Here is a 22,639-nt window from a genome sequence, read left to right as displayed (position 1 = left end):
AACAAAACTACAAGGGAGATATCTGAAGCGTTTTTTTCATAACGAAGTGCGTTGAAGGCACGTCTTCCAGCGCTCCATCGATAGCCCCGTTTGACTCTGAGGTGGAGATTTAAAGTCTTTCGAAAAGTAAATGGTAGATAGATAATTACTGGTGTGACGATGTTGCAGTTCTTTCATCAATGGCTTGATTTTACGGTGTGCACATCTGTGTTTTTCACGAGTAAACTTCAGTTGCAAGTAGCGCTTTGTGGTGTTGGTCTCTTTCACTTGTTCGGTCTTTTTTTAGCGCTTTTCCCCTCTGAACTAGGAATCACCAACTAGCCCAAGTGTATACCCTTCTACACAGCTAACACACTCGTTTTGGTTCAAAGCGTGGGAATGTCAACGTTTCCAAACTTAGAGTTTATCCTTTTTGTTGTTGACAGAACGAGAATTAATTTGGTTTGAAGAGAAGGATGGGACCAGCTGGAGTAGCAAGGGACGCTGAGGAAAAATCCTTTCGAGCGTTGGCAGACTGTTGCCTTCTGAACGGATGTCTCTTTCCTGCGAGACAGCTGCTCAAGGCACGGGGAAGGTGATCTAAGCAGCTTCTATACCGAGACTGCACCAATGACGCTTAGAGGTTCCGCGTATAGTGATAATCTCGCGCCTTTTGGGCCAGGTCATAGGAACGTTAAAAATGTCTTCCGAAGCAGTTTGAAATGACGCCACTTATACGTAGCTTTGTTGGGGTTCCTTTTCCACTTTTACGCAGTGAAAAGAATGCCTTTTATTTTCAAACAATATTGCGGACATTTTTATCCAAAGGTAAGAAGTAACGGGTATAAAGTAATTTTATAGGAGGTTCCGCAAAATAATAATGACTATCACTTTACTCGCTAGCCATTTGGGATTCAAATGACTAGCGTTAGTCAAAAAACTTGTAACGACGTTATAAGTAACGTCGTTACTTGTAACGCGTTAGTTCCAACACTGCTCCTTCTCCAGGCAGACGGGAGAAAGGTTCCACCTCCCGCTTCATCTTCTTACGGTTTCGTTTTTTGAACACGTCCCGCGCGTTGTTTGATAAATGTTGTGAGCTTCAGCGGCAGCGGAGACCGCCTGTAGTCCAAACGTGCAGTCCAAACGTGCAGAACATTTAGGTTGCAGTGACGTTTTTGCGGTGCTAATTTTATGAAACGAGAAAACAAAGCCGTTAGAAACAACGATGTTCCGTATAGGGAACTTCGTTAGGGTGACCACCTTCCTGCTAGCGAAATGCGGGACATTTTTAATGCTATATTTTAATGCTAAATTTGCTATGACATGTGTCGATTTTGAAACCGTAAAAATCGACTGCAGCAGAACTCGCTGCATCAATTGCAAATAAGAAACTGCAAATCTTTTTCGGGTTATTATTTCCTGTCAACGCTTACTTTTATGAACATGGTCATACACACATTTTTAGCATTATGTTCTTTTCGACCTTTGTGACCTGCAGGCTTTTTGCCTTGTGTGGTTGTCTTCACTAAAAATAAATTCCACAACAACACTTTCGCATTGACAGAGCGATATGAAAATAATTACAATACTTTCTATTTAAACTTTTGGCGAGCAATTTTCTCTTACAACATTTTGCCGCAAAGGGGAGAGGCACAACGGCGCATGCGCGTCGGTTCTATTGCAAGAGCTGCGGTCCGTTCCCGCAGTGCTTGTATAGAAGATGGCGTACCATTGCGATTCACACGATTACCAGCAACCTCCGCGCTTCCCCGTGCCCCGTTGTTCGGCAGCACTATGAGTTGAAGAGTGAATTTTATGACTGCGTGAAATGCGGGACATTTTGTAGATTTGGGACTTTCTCGCGGGACGCGGGACACGAGCCCTCAATGCGGGACAGTTCCGCGAGTCGCGGGACGGGTGGTCACCCCAAACTTCGTTGTTTCTAACGGCTTCTTTTGCGTACGTAGCGCTGATGACGCCGCTATAGCAGCGCCATGAGCGCTACGTACATTGGAGTAAGATGGCCGCCTCCGGATTGCGGAACGACGTTTCGACGTTGACGACGTTATGGAAACGCGGAAACTGCGTCCAAGACTGGCAGGTTGTGCTGCCGGGTGCCTGGCTGCCTTCTGTGCCGAGATGGGTTTTGTTTTCCGATGCCGAGGGCCAACCGGCAATTAACGTGGTTCTGTATTTCTGCGTGTCACCAACATAGAAGCATCATCGCGATGGCAGTGTTGTCCGTTGTGAACACAAGACTGAGATTATCGCCGATATGGCCGTGTGTTCCCGTATCAGGGAGGGGGGGGGGGGGTCGCAGGGTGACATTCCGCCTTACATTACAGCGCCCTGTCAGTGTGTTTCTTCGCCCTGGTCCTACGTTTTTTTTTTCGCGCTGTTCCCACAAAACACTATGTACTACCAACTAGCCCAAATAGATGCCTTGTTAAATGAAAGAGTTTAAAGGCCTGTTCACACATGCAGCGGAGCGCTACAAGAATAGCGCTAACCTCGCGCTTGGCGCGTGCTGAGGGCAGCGTTCACCAGCTTTGTATTGCACCGTCAAAACTGTTACTCACGGCAGACGATAAGTAGCTGACGACACGTGAGCTACATCAGCGCTTCGCTGCATCTGAAAACGGGCCTTAAGACCGCTTGAGGCATAACGGTGCAATCGATAGACCTGCGGATAGTCATGTGGAACGCTGATCTGAAACGTAGCTCTTATGGTACAGTGGCCAATGTGACTGCTCTGCGATGTCCTGTTGTCTCCTCCCCCAGAGCGATTGAGCTCTAGGGAAAGGACAGAGCAGTATGAAAATATGACGGAAAGTACGTACATTTAAAGCTTAAAATGTTAGCATTAAGGAAAGATAGTAGGCAAAATCGAAAAAAAGAAGCTATTCTTTTTTTTTTTTAAATGTACTACGGTTCCTGGAGAAACTGCCTTCCATGTGGGTTGAGCGCCAGAGGTTATTGAGCATACCATGGCGTACGTCCGTACACTTTTAGGAAAGAAACAAATACCTTCCAGAATACCACACAGCGGGCAGGGACCAATACCACCCAGAACACGAGGTTTGCGCATGGCGTCTTCCTTAGTGCCCCCCACTCCGCCCCCCCCCCCTCCCCCCCCCCCCCCCCCCCCCCCCCAGCGGCAAACACGCGAGGGTCGACGAGAGACGCCTTAAAGCGGCAGACGCTTTCACATTGGCGTCACCGCGTGCTTAGCGTCGCGCTCATTATGAAAACCTGCGAGACGCGCCGGTGAAAATGCTGACGCAAGCTGTAGGCGGCGCTGAGTGGCTTCACTAGTAATAAATAAAAAAAAAAAAAAAAAAAAGACACTGGCTGGGTGGCGCCAGCCGCCGCCCGATTCAAAGGGTTCAGCCTCATCCATCCATCCATGCATCCATCCAGAGATGACGTTTGGTGTGGACAGGCGCAAGCCTTCTCTGTTTGGTGGTATTGGATGGGGGAATTTCGTAGGCGAGTCCATGCCCGCGCCCAGGGGCTCCCAGTGCCACTCTCAGAAAGCTCCTCATTATTGTGATGGTTGGTTGGTTGGTTGTGTTGTTTGCCAGACGTGACATTTGCCTCACTCACGGTGGGCACGTTTCACGGGCCTGGGTTATTGTAGGTTGATGAGGGTGAATGCGGGGAAAGGGAAGGGAAAATATGGTGATGAAGGGGTCCGGGGATGACGAGGGAAGCGTTAGCAAAATAATGACTAAACACGTTTCGCGGGCAAAAAAAAATGATTAGGGCCGTTAAGACGAACTGTGACATATGTTCAAACAATGCTGTACACGACAGAACCCCATAGCGCGCACCAGCAAGCACAAAATAAATAATGAGAGTACTTATATCGATCTAACTATACCTCGTTTCACCCCACGTGCGAGCGAAGGCAAAGCTGGAAGCGCGAGCACGAAAGCTCCGCGCGCTCAGGCTTTGCTCGAGCACGCGAGCTGGGGAGAAGCGCTAAAAGCGCTGGTCCCGCGCTCTCAGCCCCGGCCCCGCCCGCAGATATGGCGAAACGAAGTATAGGCTACCGTTCTAAAGTTTCTTACACGGCACAGTCACAGTCTTGAGAGTAGTTCGCACGCGCCCAAAAAACAAAACACAAATTTTCTCAGCCGTATACACGTGGAAGTTGGTCCCTTCGGAAATAATGTAGCTTCGAGCGTGAAAGGAATGTCCAGCCCTCTCAGGCAGTTCAAGAATTCAATTCGTTCGGATTCGTAGTGTTCGCACTTAAAAAATATGTGTTCAATTGTCTCTTGTTGGTCACAGTGTTGGCAATTAGGGCTGGCCGCTTTTCCGATCCGGTACAAGTTAACGTTTGTATAAGCGGAATCTGATCTAAGACGGTGAAGAAGGGAAGCAAACTTGCGTGTTAAGCCCCGCGTACATGCCGGGGGAGGCGGGTCATGCGCTGCAATTCTTGAAACCGGATGTCTATGCTGTATCCAGGTTTGGATTGCTATTTTTGAGTCAGTCTGGGTCGGAAGCTGTAAAGTAGCAGTAGGTAGGAGGAGAGCGTTGGAAGCCAGTTGGTCCGCCTTCTCATTGCCAAGAATGCCAACATGTGAAGGTATCCATTGCACTCGAATGTTACAGCCTCGGAAAACAAATAGACGTCCCAAGTTAAATATATCACGAGTCATGTTGGCATTAACGCCTCTTCCACTTCGAATGCTTTGCACTGCACACTGGGAGTCCGTTGCGAGCAGCCAGTTTTCTGGTGGCCTTTTCAAGATATAAAGAAGAGCTGCGTGAATTCCACAAAGCTCGGCCGTAGTCGATGAAACTGCGTGATCAAGCCGTCCTGACCAAGAATGGTGTTCTGATGGGATATGGTATGCCGCGGACGCGGAATCGTTAATGAGATTAACAGAGCCATCAGTGAATGTGATCTTAAATGAAGCGTGGCGGGACGTCTTCCGTCAAGGCGCGGCTGACCAGCGAGGAATACTGTGATTTTCCATGGAAGCCAGGGATGTCATCATATACGGTGAATGGATGCTCACTCCACGGTGAATCGGCTGGAGAACGCTGAACAGCTGGTGTAGTTCCGAGCGCCTCTATCAAAGTGTTGGAGTGTCTGCCATAATGAGAACAGTGCCGCCGTTGGATATCCTCGTAAAGAGAACCACCGCTGCTTGACTGGGCGAGTCGAACCAGATGGCGAAGAGCCCGTTCCTTAGCGTGCAAAGATACTGGCATTTCCTGGGCCTCAATCCACGTTGCCTCTATTCGAGAGTAAGAGGGGAGTCCTAGGGCCATCCTTAGTCCAGCGCGATGACGTCGTTCCAGCTGATCCCACAGAGAGCGAGTGGGGGGCAAGTACGGCGCGACATAAAGAATTCGAGACAGGTTCAGTGCTCGATGCACGTTAGTTAGGGCTCGAGGAGTTGGTCCCCAATCAAGGCCACGAAGCCTACGAATAAGAGAGGCTGTCATCGTGCTTTGCCGTACAAGAGTAGTTACGTGGCGACGAAAGCAGAGCCGCGAGTCGAGATCAACGCCCAGATAACGGTAGTTTCGCACACGTGGCAATCGGATTCCAGATAAAGTTAAACGTGGAAACCCGTGGCGAAGAGGACGGCGGGAACATGCGAGCGCAGCCGTCTTTTCTGCCGAGATGGAGAGACCGAGGTCTTCCAGCATGTTTGCAACTCGCTTAAGGCAGGTTAGCATAAAAGGGCGAAGTATACGGCGATCGGAATGGGAAGCCCACAAACAAATGTCGTCAGCATAAATTATCATACCACTAGGATGAGGTGATGAGTCCATGCACAGTGGTAGAGTTGCCATTACGACGTTGAAGAGTGTCGGGCTTAGACAGCTACCTTGAGGTAGTCCCCGCAGCAGTGGGCGAACAGCACCTTGAAACGTTCCCAGGCGGACACTGATAGTCCTGCCGTTCAGGAAGTCTTCGAAATATCTTAACATCCTTCCCGTTACGCCAAGATGTCTCAAGCACGCAAGAACAACATCATGGGGAACAGAGTCAAATGCGCGTTCCACGTCTAAAAATACTGCCAAGCCTGTATGTCCCTGGGAACGGGCGTCTTCCAATGCTGACGTGAGAGTCGCAATGCAGTCAGCGGTGCAACGTTCGCTTCTGAATCCTGCGAGCTCAGGGGGAAGAGCTTCAGTATCGTCGAGGAACCACTGAAGGCGTGTAAGGACCAGGCGCTCTAAAAGCTTGCCAACGCATGATGTCAAAGATATCGGGCGATAGGATGACGACTCCGAGGAGGGCTTGCCGCGCTTTAAAAGGGGTGTTACTAATGCGTGTTTCCATTCTTGAGGGATCACACCCGAAGACCAAACTGAATTTAGACGTTCGAGTAAGGAGCTGCGTGACTGATAGCTGAGATATGTTATGTGATCAGGCCCGGGAGCGCTGTGACGATTGCATCTTCGAAGAGCAGCTTCCAGTTCTGACATGGCGAGGGGGTGGTCCAGATTCTGCGGACTTCGCGATGGGCCAGTCAGCGATAGGGGCCGCGATGACCTTACAGAGCGTGGAGCAACGACAAAGCGTATCGCAAATTCGTCGGCAAGTTGACATAATGCCAAGCCAGTTTTTAAACTAAGAGCAACGAACACGTCTCGAGGTGTCGGAGATCCACTCATACCTCTGAGCACTTTATAGATCTTCGGCTTCGGTGTACATGGGGTCAGTGACGAGCAGAACTGGCGAAATTGTCCGCGATGAAGTACTCGGGTGTGCCGGCGTAAGGCTGACGTTATACGGCGACACTCCACCCAATCGGCGATCTTGCCAGAGCGGAGCGCACGGTGCTGGGCACGACGGCGAGCTGCCCGAAGACGAAGAAATTTTAAGTCCGGGCTAGGTTGCGATACTCTGAGTGTGATTTTTGTTGTAGATTAGACGAGGCAGCTTGGAATGGCTTTTAGGATATCCTCTGACGGATCGAGAGGCAGAAGACTTTTCCGAAACAGGTCCCAATTGGTTACATGGTACAGACGACGCGGCAAGCGGCCCACCCTGGCTATACTCATCAAAACTGGGAGATGATCGCTTCCGCGCGTGTCCACGTCCAGCGACCAATATACGTCAAGATCGGGCGAGGCGAAACTAAGGTCGAGGACGCTAGGCTTCCCGCGATGGCCGAAAAATGTTGGAGAGCCATCATTTAAGAGCACCAAGTCTGTAGATTCAATGGCGTCTGCAAGGGATGTGCCCCGCGGCGTCGTGCGTTCACTACCCCACGAAGGGTGATGCGCTTTAAAGTCTCCACATAGAAGCAGAGAACCGGGGAACTGTCGACGTAAAATTTGAATGCTCTTCGCATCAAAGCGACCCGCAGGAGATATATACACGGATACAATAGTCATCCTAAAAGAACCAAATATGACAGTGCAAGCCGCGAACTCTGCTGTTTCGGTACACAGATGTGACACATCTTCTGCAGCTTGTTGAATGGTGGAGTGAACAAAAACCGAAGCTCGCGACAGGCTGTTTGGGTCAGATACGGCACTTCCATAATGAACATATGGCTGAATTCGAGATGCAGGTGGGAGCCGGCCTTCCGAGATTGCAAGTATAGGCACTGGCATAGAGGCAAGATAATATTGCAACTCAGGTAGTTTAGAGGCGATGCTGCGGGCATTCCATTGTAAAATAGAGGGACAGACTGCCATTATGATAATGCTAAGCATGATAAGGACCTTCATCGCAGGAAGCTTTCGATTAAAGGTTCTATCAGTCCAATGAAATGCAGTAACTTGTCGGCCCATGAGTACTTTATGAATGGTAAAAATTCTCGTACTGCAATGAATATCTGGCGAACGATGCTAGAGAACGAAGAGGAGCCGGAGAAAATTTGAGGCGGACGTGAATCTGCGATTGTCGGTGCGGTGTCTGGGAGTTCGTGTGCAGGCTTCGGTGTAGGCCGCATTTGCACTTGAGGAGCCGACGTTCTAGAGCTGCTGCACAGTACGTCTTTGAAGCTTCGTTTCTCGTTTTCGTTGACAGATGACATGCGGACCGACGTGGTACCTGGATCGATGTTTACGGCACTTGATGTCTCGGGGAGAGGTGAAGAGGTCGACTTATCAGCGCAATTTTGTTGCACCTGGCGTCGTCGCGAATGTCTTCGCCTCTGTGGGTGTTCCGGGGAAGAGCCGACGACTTCTGGTGCAGCTTGTGCTTCCGGCACAGCCTGCGCATCAGTAGGCTTGTCAAATGCTGCTCGTGCTTGCGCAATCGGCACGTTGTTCTCGCAGCGATAGCGGCACACGGTGCGCTCGGCTTGCCAGAACGGGCATATGTGAGACGTTGCTTCATGCGACTTGTTGCAGTTTACGCAGTGGAGGTCAGAGGCGTCACACTGCGCAGTTGCGTGGAGCTGCGCACAACGGAGGCAAGTCAACTTCCTCTTGCAGCCAGCCGCAACGTGACAGAAGAGCCTGCATCGGTGGCATTGCAGAGGGTTGTTAACGTACAGGTCGACTTCGTGCCGGACCAAGCCAACGTAAATGTGTTGGGGAAGTGTGGCAGATGCAAACTCAATGCGAACTGTGCTTGATTTTCCAAGCCGACGAACACAACGGATGCTTACACTTGACCGTAGCGCTCCGACGATCTCGGTGTCTGAGAGAGCGATGTCAACGTTGCGCACGATGCCTACACTGGAAACTTTTCCACGGGGCTCAAAGGCTCGAACTTTTATGCCGCAAAGCGTGGTCAAGCCGAGAAGCACCCGCGTTGTCTGGCCATTCCGGGTGTCAACCGCGAGAAGATTTTTTCGCCTGTTGAATCGAGCCTCAATGACGCATGAGGGCACCAGCGTCTCCAGGGTATTAGAGACGCGGACCGAATCAATGGAGTTGATGCTCACGTCTGGATCCAGTGGCGTGAACAGAACCACCAAACCAACTGTCGGCTCTGGGAGGGTGACGATGGTCGCGTCGCTGGAGCCAGAGTTTTGGCTGCTGCAGCGTCTCTTCTTTCTGCATGTCACTTCCTGAAAGGGACCTTCAGTGTCTTCAATCAGCGAGTCGGACAGGCTTGCGGCGTCATCCTGCGCGGTCGGGTCGGGTGTTTCATCCATGGCAGTTGCAGGGGCGGTCGTGGTGTCCATACCTCGCCGGTTTAAAAACCGGATCGAAGGGTCAGAAGGCCCTGGAGGGGACTATAGGGACCTCCCAACGACGTTGAGAAGCTACTTGCTGATATAAAGTCGACGTAAGCAAAATATTCAATGAAAATAGAGGAGACTAGAACACACGTCCGATGCGTAGCTTTGTCTTCCCATTATTGTGATATCTCTTAAATATGTGAGTTATGAAAAAAAGAAAAAAGGCCATAGTTTGATCTGTCATAATCTGTTGCAACAGTTCCGTAAAAACAATTCAAGTCTTTTTTTGACACTATTTGAAATATTAGTAGGCAATGCCTCCACTAGACTCGGTTTGAACTTTGATACAACTAGCTACCTAATTAGTTTTTCACTATTTTTACTGATCTATACGATTTCTTTACAGCTTTATGGTTATAATTTTTTTCTGGAAACATAACATCCCCTTATATTTGAATTACAACCTTGACAAAGATTCCTTGAGATCCCTTCGCTGACGACCAACTTAATTCGGCGAAATATGCACACCTGAAAGAATGCCTTTTCCTGCTTGATTGGGTATCATCTGAAACTGAATAATACTATGATGCTGATACCACCGAAGAACATGTATTCGATTCAGAGTACTAGCACAGTAAAGAGTAAAGTTGTGCATTAGCGAAACGATAAAAAACGAATTTGAAGCCTTCATTCGGTACATTTTATTGTCATGACTGCCAATACATATTTATTTTCCACCATAAAGCTAAAACATCCGGACCACGAAAAACCGAAATTTGTTGCTCAACGTAAATGAAACTCGTAAAAAAAAAAAATAATCATATTGATTTCGAAGTGTTGGAGGCGGTTGCATACACCAACAAATAATAGTGGATTTTAGAATGTCACAGGGACAAGCATTGGGTACACAGAGAAATAGCATTATTTTTCGGGCGCATGCGTGAAGCCCAAGCCGTGTTTTGGATTGGCACTCGGTGACTACTCTTATTTATCGCATACGGTATTCTAAAACTCGCTAGCGAGCCTGAGAGTGAAATCCTTGGCTTACGGAAAAGCGACGGAGGCAACGGACCTGGTGAGCAGAGCCTTCATCTCATTCTGCATGATACCTTGCAAGGTTTCCCTGACCTTCAATTCAACACGTTCCTTGAACTGCCTCAAACGATCGGTGTTCAGATGCAAATCCTGGTTGTTGGTGGTTGTAAATTGTAGGTTCTGGATATCGAATGCTCGGAGTGAAGCTACGCGGGATTCAGACCCCGTGATCTCAAGACGAGCGGTCGAATCCACCGTGACGACGTGAACCCAGATAAGTTTCAGCTCTCCCGGCACGTCGTCGCCTGTCGTCTGAAATGAAAAAAACACGGCGTCAAGATCCGAATCATCAAGATTCTCATCAAGAATCATCAAGATATAAACTATCGTTTGTACATCGGTATTGAAATCCGCTTTAAAAGTTGGTTCTCTACACAAGCGCACTTTGGCGCGTGCTCTAGCCTTACTGTTATCCCCCAGGATTGTCCCCGCCTTCACAAAATTTTATACCATGCCTGAAAGGTGTTTGTCAAGACTATTACAGTCACTAACAGGTTAAGAATGGCTGCAACCTCTTTCAGTTGTTCTGCCTCTAGCGCGTGCTTACTACCTTAGATAACGCTACAGCGTCTCCTGACCTTCGTACGTGAATATGCGCAGTCAAAACACGACGGCAGAGATGGTAAAATTACTTTTTCAAAAGTAATTGAATTGCATAAGTCATTAATTTTCTCAGAAATACGCGAATGTAAATAAATTACATTACGAACTACCGCAGGCCAAAAGCAACTGCATTACAATTACTTTCGAAAAGTATTGAGTCTAACTTCGAAATCACTTTTAAATTCCTTCAGGCAGTAATTTGTGCCCGTGACGACGGCAGTGTAAACGTAATGTAGAGCTTCTCAAGATTTTACTAAAGCAGACACCTTATAGGTTTCTTGGCTCATCAAATGGTGAAGTTAATCGGTTAATGGCTGATGTGATTGCGTCCTCCCGATTTTGGAGACGTCGTTCACTTCGACTGGTCGGGCCATGGCAGCTCGTTTTTACATGAAAACGTAACGACTGTTTTTAGATGTGCTAAACTGCCCCATGTGTAGCCATTGGCGAACGGGATCTATCGTTCTCGAATCCATTCTGTACAACGTTGAGGAAATGACTAAAACTTCTTTCTTTTGACACGAACGCAGTCGATTCGTTTTCCCTCAAGAGCACTGGTCGATGCTATCCCGGACTTTCCTCCCGAGGAGTATTGTTTCATAACACCAGAAGAGTGCGAGTTATCGTGCGTTGTCACGCGAGGGGGCCCGATGTTTTCTGGCCAAAAACCCCACCAGAGTAGGAAAGGGGTGGCGGGCGGGCGCCTCCAGAATTGTGTCCTTTAACGAACCAGTGGCAAGTTCGTCTGTTTCTTTCGCAGGGGTTCTGGTGACATTAGAAAGCCCAGCTCTGAAATTCTTTGATGGAAGGATAGTGGGTAGACCTAAAGGCAAGCTGCTTTGAGGTCTACCCACTATCCTTCATTCAGAACTAATAGGAGCTCGGCGTTCTGACGTCACCACAACCCCTGCGAAGAAGCAGACGAAGTTGTGCTCTTCATATCTGTGCGTTTGCTTTTTCCTGCCTTAACTTCCCGAGGTGAGCCTGCTTTGCTCGCGGGTCTTCAGTTTTTGACTATATCCCGTTCACCCTTAAAGGAGTCTCCAGACCAAAAGCGGAAAGCAGGAAGTGTGCGCTTTTAGCGGGAAGCGGGAGCGCTTCGTTTTGTTTTTCGGTTTGGTCATGATTTTTGTCGGAGCAAGACGGACACATCCAGGTGAGAGGTGCGCGTGACGTCGAGTCAGTCGCCAGAGACACGTCACTCATGGCCAACCCTTCAGAATGTCTCTGTCCGCCTACTCTTCGCGTACGTCGCCTCTCTTGGCTTCTCTCTTTCTTCATCCGGTTTAAAGGTCCCCTGTTTGCAGCTTCGCGCCTGCTTGGCCCGCTATTCTCCACTTCCCTTGTCCCTGTGATTGGTTGCGCCCGGTGGTTTCGTCACTCACGCCTTCCAAGGCCGCATCCGGGTACCTCCCGTCAAAAAACGGGACGTAGCGTAACAAGTAGGCAAAACTCTCCTGTAAAAGTGCACGCTTCCCGCTATTCGTTTTTTGTGTGAAAACCCCTTGAAGGTCTTTGCGCGCAGTATTGAATATAAATCTCATGCCGTCAATACTGCTCTGAAAAATATTTTGTTTTCGCGTAATATTTATTTTCGCCACGCGTGTATCAACCAGACTGCTAAAAAAATAAGTGTTCTGAAGATGTTTCTGAGATCGCCTAAATATGGGGATAACTCACTCTGCGAGCTCTAAGCATCTTACAAGTCTATTAATCATAACTATGCGCTGCCAAGTTGCCCAATAAGAAGGCAATAAAAGTTCGAAATTATCTCCGGTGACGGGAGGAACATTGTGAGGGCAGCCGGGACGGCATGTGACCAATGGAAACCCGGCATTTCGTTGAGATTGCAAACGCTGTTATTACAAAATGTGAATTCCTATGTAGATGATAAAAGCAAGTAAGAGTAGCGAGAAAATGTTAATTTTTCGCGGAGAGGGGACATAATAGCGCAATAATCGCCTCAGAAACAGCAAAATATGTTGTTTTTTTTTTGGCTTTCCACGGGAGTGATATGTCAGGTCGTCAGCTCTCGAGCACTCCCTGGGTTGAATCGTAGTCCGGGCTGCATGGGCAACGAGCAGCGCGCATTCGAGATATCACTCCGCAGTTTCACCGGTCGGTGACAGTGGTCCTGGTTTCGGAGCATGCTTCTCCCATCGCCGGGGAAGACTTCGGTGTGTTGCGTTCTTTGATTGCTTTTTAGAGCGCAGCTCTTAGGGGCCCGTTTCCGGCTTGAGCGGCGTCGGCGTCGCCGTCGCCGTCGGTGTAACCGCGCGGTGCATTATGGGTAAATTTCCCCGCTAAATCTAGCGGAAAAATTTCCCCCGCTAGATTTAGCGGAAAAATCTAGCGGAAAAATTTCCCCGCTAAATCTAGCGGGAAAAATTCCCCGCTAAATGTAGCGGAAAAATTTCCCCGCTAAATCTAGCGGAAAAATTTCTCCACTAAATCTAGCGGAAAAATCTAGCGGGAAAAGTCCCCTGTGCTGCTTCTCCTTTCAGAGCTACATTGTTCGAAATTAAACACAAAAAAAGTAGTTTGTGAAATATTTTGTATGGCGCCGAGCTCAAGTATCAGGGATCTACGTAGGTGCAGCTTTACCTAATTTTCCTACTTCGCACACTTAGCGCAAAATCCCAAGCCGCATATATGTTGAACTGCCAGAATTATTCTTGATTTCATTAAAAAAAAAAAAGAATACGGTATTTTCTTTCTCTTCACTCAAGCTTCGCTGTTACCACTGATCAAATTTACAACACTAGTTAAACAGAAAACGGGCGTTTTGTTTTATTTATACGCATTTTTTTAGTTTGTTTCCTTATTTGCTGCACGTTTTGACTGTTAATCTTGACTATCGTTATTCCTCAAAATCCAGCAGGCAGTAGGCAAGCAGCTTGGCAGTTCTTACCAGGGCCAGGAACGTGGTGTTGACTCCGCTGAAGTCCAAGGTGCACAGGATGCTTGGAGAGCCACCCTGGACATCCCTCGACTGACAGTCGCCCGTCCGTCGCAACGCGGTGTCGAGGCCACGAATCAGACCCTCCGTCATCTCGACATCGAGATCGCGGTCGGTGGTGGCGTCCTTTGGAACCTGCGTTCAAAGAATAAATAAGTCACAATATCGGGTCCGTAAAAAAATAAAAAAAAGAGAGAGAGAGAGAGAGAGAGAACATGTAGTTTTGACTGTTATTAATTACATTTCGCAACTCAACAGATATAATTCACTGCAGTATATTGAAAGTTTAAAAAAAATACATGGTCGGCTTCGCAGATTGGGAGATTAACTCTTCCAAATAAAGGCCATCGGTAAAAATATACAGAAATATTCATTGCTTGATTCTTCGGGAGTGCGTTAGCGTGACCTTGGAAACGCCGACACCCGTCCCCCTTCACTAATCCTTTCACTTTTATCTTTTAGCTTTCTCTTTTGCTTCCTCTATTTTATTTTTTCTGTCTCTTTTTGGCCTCGTTACGGGACCAGTGTTAGCGTTTCGCGAAGGAAGACGTGTTTTGAGTTTTGCAAGGGTCATGCTAACGGCTTCCCTAAGATTCCACCAATGGATCTTCCTGAACTTTTTTAGAGAGCAGCTCTAAGCGGCCGTTTCCGGCTTGACCGTCGCTTCCGTCGCCGTCGGCGTAACCGCTCGTCGCATTATGGAACGCTTCGCATATTGACGTCACACGTGACGTCATGAGGATCCTGAGTGATGTCACGTGTGCGTCATCCTTGTCACGTCACACGGCGCCTAAATTTGTCGGAAATTTTTCCTCTAGAGTGTGCGGGCAAATGTCCCCCCTAAATTTAGAGGGAAATTTCCCAGATCAATTTTGCGGGGAAACTTTTCCCTAAATTTAGACGGGAAATTTCTCCGCAATTTATTTAGTCAAATTTAGCGGGGAAATTAATCCGCCAATTCGTTCGCTAAATTTAGCGTGGAAATTTTTCTGGCAAATTTAGCGGGGAAATTCTTCCGCAAACTTTAACGGACAACTTTTTCCGCTAAATTTAGCGGGGAATTTTTCTGGCCAAATTTAGTGTGAATTGTCCAATAATTTTCTGATAAATTTACCTCCCTACTTCCCCCCCCCCCCCCCCCTCCGTACCCTTCGCCCTCTTCCTCAAGAGCTGCGCTCTAATTCGGCATTCACTACTGTATCGTTACTGCGTTGTGCACGTTAAAGACCCCAGGCTAGTGGTTGCACCGCACTGGCTAGATTGCTCATCTACAGCTGAGACACCAGACGCCTACTGAGGCAGACTAACTTCCGGCTGTATGAATATACACACAACAATTTACTTGCTTGAGTATTGCAAACATCTTTCTATTTTGAACCCCTTCTTTTGTACTGTGCCTGTCAGCGGACATCGACGCGCCAGGATACGGTCATCCATATCCCTCATGGAAATAACCAGATCCATACCAGTCGTGAGGCACGTAGCCAGGAGTTAGTTTCGGGGGGGGGGGGGGGGGGGGGGGGTATATGGGCACCCCCCCCCCCACCCCCCCCATGATGCGTGCATGCCAGTCGTGGAAGGAACCGCATTCATATCACCCGTAGAATACACCGCGCCCATCGAAATTCTAACTCCACTCACACATCACTGCCCAAGAACCGCTACTACGGAAACCCTGAGGGAAGAAGAATCGTCGACAACAGAGCGGCAACTGAGCACGCCCGCATTCCACCGCGCCGCGGCGCCACACTTCATAGATAACAAAGCCGTAGTGCTAAATGAGATGACGTCATCAGAGAAGGCCAACGCTGGGTACAGATTGGACACGACGATTGCGTCAACACTCGGCTCAAACGTGACTGGAAGGCGAACGGTGACGCGTACTCACACTGCAGAAAAAAATATTGCGCCTATTCGAAAATGATAACGGTAAATTACAAGACCTGCACACTGCACCACTTTAAAAAAAATGGGATTCTCAGGGCCAATCAGATTTATGACTTTAAGTTATTACAACTGATTCACAGGCAAAAACTATATGTGACGGATATAAGTGATGTAATGCATGCATACCCTCTTCGACATGCACTTAAGCGGCAACCTCACACCCGTACAAATTATGGAACAAAAAAAAATGGAAAATCAAGTCAGTAAAGCTCTCAATAACAATTGGACCACATAGATTCTTATAACACTTTTAGTAAATTTTAAAGGGATCTCAGGACATTCATGGTAGGCAGTGGTAAACGCATATTATCTGAATCTGTATGTAATAACTAGCTGTTTTTCTGGTATAATCTTAAAATGAATATTTCGTTTACTACTAAGCGTTAACTTTGGAAACTGTGTGCTGCTGGAAAGCGCTGCACTGGGGACAGAGACCTTGTCAGGCTTCACGCCTTTAGTCCCTGTCTCCATTACGGTTGACTCCGGAAATAAATAAACATTCATTCGTTCATTCATTAAGCCATATCTCATTCAGCACTGCGGCTATGTTATCTAGGAGGTGTTGCACGAAGACTCCTCCTCTCTGGCTCGGCACCAGCTGTGCGCGTGACTTTGTGGAAAACGAAAGGACTCGTTTTAACTAAAGTGCCTAGATAGGAGCTTACTACAAGTAGCGACATTCTTTGAAGCACCGACTGAGTGACGGTGCAGGTCTTAGGAAGCGAATGGCAGCGCACAACAAAGGTTTGAACTGAATGCCGCAATTCTGTCCCAGCGGAATGTGCTTTGTCATTTGTACTGGTTGTCGTTACTTATCGTGGTGACAGCAAAAGACCATCGTCTTTGGCAGTCACCACGAGCTCAAGACACGGGAGCTCGTGCATTCCGTTCTTCGGCGAGCGGGAATCTTGGCAGCTGGTAATGTCCCTCTGACCTGCTTCACTGGAATAAACCCTCAGTACACCCCTCGACTCGGGCCAACTACACTGGCGACGAGGATGGGATTAGGAAGTAGAGCAACTTGAATGTCTCGGGACTAATTGAAGCGATTAATAATTTTCTCTTGTCCGCGTCGGCAGTGACCTTAGCGACGTCGAGACAAGCTTGAAACCTTATGTGATAAAGGTTCCAGCTCTCCTTCTTGGTGGCCCGAGTCGAGGAGTGCATTCCGTTCTTCGGCGAGCTGGAATCTTGGCAGCTGGTCATGTCCCTCTGACCTGCTGCACTGGAATAAACCCTCTGTGCACCCCTCGACTCGGGCCTACTAGACTGGCGACGAGGATGGGATTAGGGAGTAGAGCAACTTGAATGTCTCGGGACTAATTGAAGCGATCAATAATTTTCTCTTGTCCGCGTCGGCAGTGACCTTAGCGACGTCGAGACAAGCTTGAAACTTTATGTGATAAAGGTTCCAGCTCTCCTTCTCGGTGGCCCGAGTCGAGGGGTGCATTCTGTTCTTCGGCGAGCTGGAATCTTGGCAGCTGGTCATGTTCCTCCGACCTGCTGCATTGGAATAAACCCTCAGTACACCCCTCGACTCGGGCCTACTACACTGGCGACGAGGACGGGATTAGGAAGTAGAGCAGCTTGAATGTCTCAGGACCAATTGAAGTGATCAATGAGTTTCTCTTGTCCCCGTTGGTAGTGACCTTAGCGACGTCGAGACAAGTTTGAAAGCTTATCTGATAAAGGTTCCAGCTTTTCTTTTCGGCGGTGTAGTAGGCCCGAGTCGAGGGGTGCATTCCGTTCTTTGGCGAGCTGGAATCTTGACAGCTGGTCATGTCCCTCTGACCTGCTGTATTGGAATAAACCCTGAGTACACCCCTCGACTCGGGCCTACTACACTTATAAAAGAAGTATCAAAGGACTTTAGTTTTGACAAAAACCCGGCGGTGTCTGTCAGTTTGTCAGCGCCGAGAAGAGAGGGAGAGGTTGACGCGTGCTCACGTCAGCGCTTCGGACCAATGTGAGCGTCACACACGCGACAACTGACAAACGAAAGACACCGGCAGGTTTTCGTCAAAACCAGCATTCTAATGCTAACGCATCAAGAGAAAAGTACCACTTCTTGCCTACGGCTGACGTGAAGACAAAATCACCGTCAGCTGGCCAGTGGCTTTCCCTTCTACAATAATTGTCGAGAGATGAGGGATGAAAGGCAAAACTATCTCGTAGTGCGACACACACACACAAAAAAGTGCAGTCATTGAGCAGTAAAAGAACGATGCGGGCGCCCTTAGAAAGTTTGATTGGTACATATCTTTCGGTAGCGTGCTAACTGCAAAGGCGTAGTCGTATCGCCCATACATCGTACATTCGCTGCAGACGTGATGCCTCAGATATGTTCGATCCATGTTTAACTACATACATATGTAAGCTTCGAACATGTCTGCAATGAGTTCTCACGACCAGCCTGACAAGGCCGTCATACGGGGAAGAAGCATGACTCATGCGGTGTCCCCGCAATGTCTTTCGTATGATGGACTTAGCAGTGGCACCGCGGCTTGAATGATCACGTAGGGACTTCGGAAATGTCTTACCACAAAACTGAAGACAGGGATATGGGCGAAAGGGAACAGGGACCTCGAGAGCCTGACGGCGAGTCGGAGTTTCTCGTTGAGAACGGTGTCCACAAAGTTGTTTGCCTCGTTGACCGTGGCTGCGTGCGCTAAAAACAATGAAAGTTGCAGAATATGTTAAACCCGCGGCTATGAGAGTCTTTCGCCTCTGGCGTTTACGTAAGCTGGCACACCAAATGTTTAAATGTGTCAGATGTGGAGAAAATAAAGTTCTCGTTGTTGCTCTTAATTGTTCGAACCCGATGGGGGCGCGTTTAAGATGGAGCTTCTCCAAATAAAAGGACGGACCGCTTTATGTAGCTTCGAGTTATAAAATTCCATAATTGCCCAGAAAGGCACGTCATAAGCCTTAATTTATGCTTACAGCGGAAGTGACGTGCTTCTTCCCATTCTCCGTCCCTCGATCTTTTTTATGACTTTTGAGTACGCCGAGTCTTTTGAAAACGCTTGACACTCGGTGTGTGGATCGCGCGAGATTGGGTTAGCAGAATAGTCGTCTTTTTGTTTTTTTATATATGCGAAAGTTGAACAAAATTGGTTTTCTTACCATAGCTCAGCGCTCCAAGAAATAGGAACCCGCACCAAAGCATTTCTGGGCTTGATGACCTGAGGACAAAATAGAGTATTAAAAAAACTCACCCACCGATATTTTTGTACAATGTAACTATGGAAAATACACACGTAAACGTGGCACACAGTTATGTGTTTCTAAAAGTGTCGTCCCGTTTCTGTTTTGCCACGAAGGCAGATACCATGCAAAGAAAGTTAAAATGCCTTAATGGAAGCAATTCATAAAAGCAAAGATGAGTACCTACTTTGAAATGTCAAGACCAAGAAGATTTTCGAAAACTGGATGCTCACAGAGTCCTTGCTGCGCGGACGGAGAAATTCGCGTGACAATCGTCAGCCGCACAGCGAGATATCCAAGTATACCAACCAGCGGTTGGTTTATATTAGCTTGAGCTTTCCCTTTCTCAATAACAAAATTAAGAACATTAAGAAGAGGAGACCATTTTGTTTGGGGGGCAACGTCAGATTGCTTATCAGAGTCTGCGCGGGGTGGAACTTGAAAAACAAGCCCGGCGCTTTTGGAGGTCGCTTCTCTAGTTACTTGACCTGTAAAGTGATTCTTGCAAACGGAGTAGTCTGTCACCAGATATCCAAGTTACATTGGTCTCTGTGGCCATTCGGCCATAAGGAATCCAGGTCAATGTTCGCTCAAATCTTGGACCACCAGTCGGAATCTCGCACGGCATCTGCGAAACCTCATTTCGAAATGAGATATCCCGGATAAAGCCTCGTGTCCATCCTGATATTTATAGCAATAGTCACTCCCAGTTTGAGAAATACAAGGCAGGGTGGGTCTTGAGCCTCTTATTAACGGTTAGATGTAAACGAGATCGCGGCGTCGGTCGATGGTAATACCGAGTAACTAACCACAAATAAAAAAATTGTGATCATTATAAGCAAGGCCCCGCGTTTTTTAAGGTGGCAGTGACTATCGCAACTGGTAGAAATCATATCAAAAGCTCGAACGTGTCTTTTTTTAATTTTATGTCGACTGAGGGTTTATTGAAAGCAGGATGTGTCCTATTACAATACCACTTTTTGCTTTGTTATTTGGTCTTTGGCGTTCCTTTATGCCGGAATCTATTCGTGTTTCTAAAGTGCATCATTTCTTGGTAATATTTTTCTTCCTTTAGGGAAAATAAAAACCGATAAAAATTTATTTGCGAGAGAAGAATTGTAGGACTAGCTCAGGGTCAAATGTTCCCTCGTGTTTGGCCCTGGCGTCATCACTATCGCCAGAGCTGCAAACACTGCATGACCAGTCTTTCCTGCGGGAGTTTTCAGACCTGCGCAGTAGTCATCACGAGCGATCACATTTCTTGTAATTGATTACTTTTTGAAGAAATTTTGCAATCATTTTATTACATTTATTAAAATATAATCACAAGAGTACCCCAAATTACTTTGGGAAGTGCTCGTACCCTTTCTAATTGCGCTCTCGGTATCTGCACATTTTCTACCGAGAGATCCCTTAATCAAGTCTCACACAGGAAGATGGTTTACCAAAAGATAAGCAACTCATATTTACATGGTTCTAATTAAATAATGGAAGGTGCGAAAATTCCGTTCTTAAAGTGTGAGAAATCTCAAGTTTTATTTTTCAAGTAACGCCCAACTGCTTTTATTTCAAGATATTGAGTTATCTTATTGAATACGTTTTAACCAAGAGCAATTGTAATTGTAAACGATTACTTTTCTTGACTGACATGTACAAGGCCGAGTAGTTTGAATCAATATTAGAGTCGATGACTTCTTAGGAGACGCAGGGAAGTCCCGTTCATATTATTGGGCAGCCAATGAAGGTGCGGCGTCTTAAATGATAACAACGACGATGAACGAATCAAGAAGTAGGGAGGGTGAGCATCATGAGCTATGCCCGGAATTTCTTATGGCGTCAGGGACTGCTGCACGGGCTTCACAAACACGACATGACTTTGAGCTTGCAGGTCATGTTTCACTTGATATTGCTGAAAAATCAGCTGCAGTTTTTTTAAAGTGTACTAAGATTACAGGAAGGACACACGATCAGGCGACAGACTCACAGATAATTGGCAATCAGCTTTGACGTCATTTTTTATTTATTTTTTTTTTGTTTATTTATTTATTTCAAGATACTGTTAACCCCTCTTGGGGTCATTACAGGAGAGGGTAAAAAAATGTACAGTAATAAACAACAGCAGCAAAACCAGAGCACCGCATACATTACAGGAGAGTGTAAAAATGGGCGGAACTAAACAGCAGCAGGAAAACGAAAAACACCGCATCAACAAGTAAAATTTGTAATCATATTACGAAGACAACATTATTAAGCTAGCTAACGGCAGGCACCACTCAACAGTAACAATGAACAAACTAGTTCTGCATGCGCTTCAAATTATTTTAAAACTCTGTAGGGGAACTTGAGTTTACAACTTCCTGCGGTAGAAGGTTCCATTCATCTATTGTTTTGGGAAAGAAAGAACAGTGAAATACATTAACTCTACTTTGAAAAGCTGGATCATTTTTGAATGGCTATTTCTTAGAATGCGAGTTATACGGGGTTTCAAATACAGGGTATAGTCAATGTTGAAACAACCATGATACATCATAAAAATATACTTTAGTCTAGTATTCCTGCGCCGCTCAGAAAGGGGTATAAGGTCAAGCTGTTTTAACATGCCAGCGACAGAGTCGGTTCGTCTATATCTGGAGGGTATATACCGAGCTGAAAGTCTTTGTACGTTCTCTAATTTCTAAATGTGATTTTTTTATGGGGATCCCATATTACATTTGCGTACTCTAATACTGGTCGCATGACTGTTTTATGGACCATCAGCTTGGCACTCATAGTCGCATATCTAAAATTTCTTTTCAAGTATCCTAATGTACGCTTAGCAGAACAGCAGATGGTGGCTTCCCCATTTTAAGTTATTTTCGATAGTTACACCCAAATATTTATAGCTATTCACTTCTCTTAAAGGAGACCCGTTAACTGTGTATACATAAGGTAGAATATTTTTCTTATTTGATATCCTTAGAAGTACAGTTTTGTCAACATTAATTACCATCCCCCATTCTTGACATCATGACCCAACTTTCTGTAGAGCGCTGTCCGGATTAGCTTGATCCTCGCTAGTTTTGATATCTGTGTAAAAAAGACAATCATCGGCAAATAATCGTACCATAATAGAGTCATCAATGGCTTGCGTAATGTCATTAATATATATTAAAAATAAAACTGGACCCAAAACGGAGCCTTGTGGTACTCCCGATGATACTGGTAAAACGCTAGATGCCGTGCTATTTATTTCAACGAATTGTCTTCTTTCCTTGAGGTATGCACTTATCCAATTAGCCAATTCCGAGCTGACTCCAATTAATTGAAGTTTTTTTGTAAAGTGTTTATGCTGGACTCGGTCAAAAGCCTTCGACATATCTGGAAATATTGCGTCAGTTTGTCCCCCGGCATCAATAGATTTTCAAAAGTCGTGAATGCATTCACTTAACTGGATAACCGTTGAAAGTTTTTGTCTAAAGGCGTGTTGGTTTGTATAGAGAAGGTTATTGTGTTCTAAGTGGTCGTATAATAACTTTGAGACAATGTGTTTCATTATTTTACAGCTGGTACTCGTCAGTGATATTGGCCTATAATTGGTTGGGGATAATTTGTTGCCAGCTTTCAAAATAGGCACGACTTTAGCGAATCGCCAGTCGGAGGGAACGGAACTTTGCGATAACGAATCTTTAAAGATAAGCGTTAGATATTTTGAAACCCACTCAGCGTACCGTTTTAAGAATGCGTTTGG

The 22,639-nt window shown here is 46.8% G+C and overlaps 1 protein-coding gene across 1 annotated transcript; it reads right to left on the bottom strand.

The window, feature by feature from the left end:
* Positions 1–9,939: 9,939 nt before the first annotated feature.
* On the bottom strand, positions 9,940–18,884 carry LOC8050804. Its single transcript, XM_040223723.3, has 4 exons — positions 18,832–18,884; positions 18,246–18,373; positions 13,711–13,893; positions 9,940–10,448 (listed from the first exon to the last, which is right to left on the bottom strand). Exons 1-4 carry the CDS (start codon positions 18,872–18,874, stop codon positions 10,146–10,148), a joined length of 657 nt encoding a protein of 218 aa, XP_040079657.2. The 5' UTR covers positions 18,875–18,884; the 3' UTR covers positions 9,940–10,145.
* Between the last annotated feature and the right edge of the window lie 3,755 nt (positions 18,885–22,639).

The sequence above is a fragment of the Ixodes scapularis genome, unplaced genomic scaffold (assembly GCF_016920785.2).
Source record: "Ixodes scapularis isolate PalLabHiFi unplaced genomic scaffold, ASM1692078v2 PGA_scaffold8__174_contigs__length_109621045, whole genome shotgun sequence".
Lineage (NCBI taxonomy): Eukaryota > Metazoa > Arthropoda > Arachnida > Ixodida > Ixodidae > Ixodes > Ixodes scapularis.
This window is presented reverse-complemented; position numbering and strand designations above follow the sequence as displayed.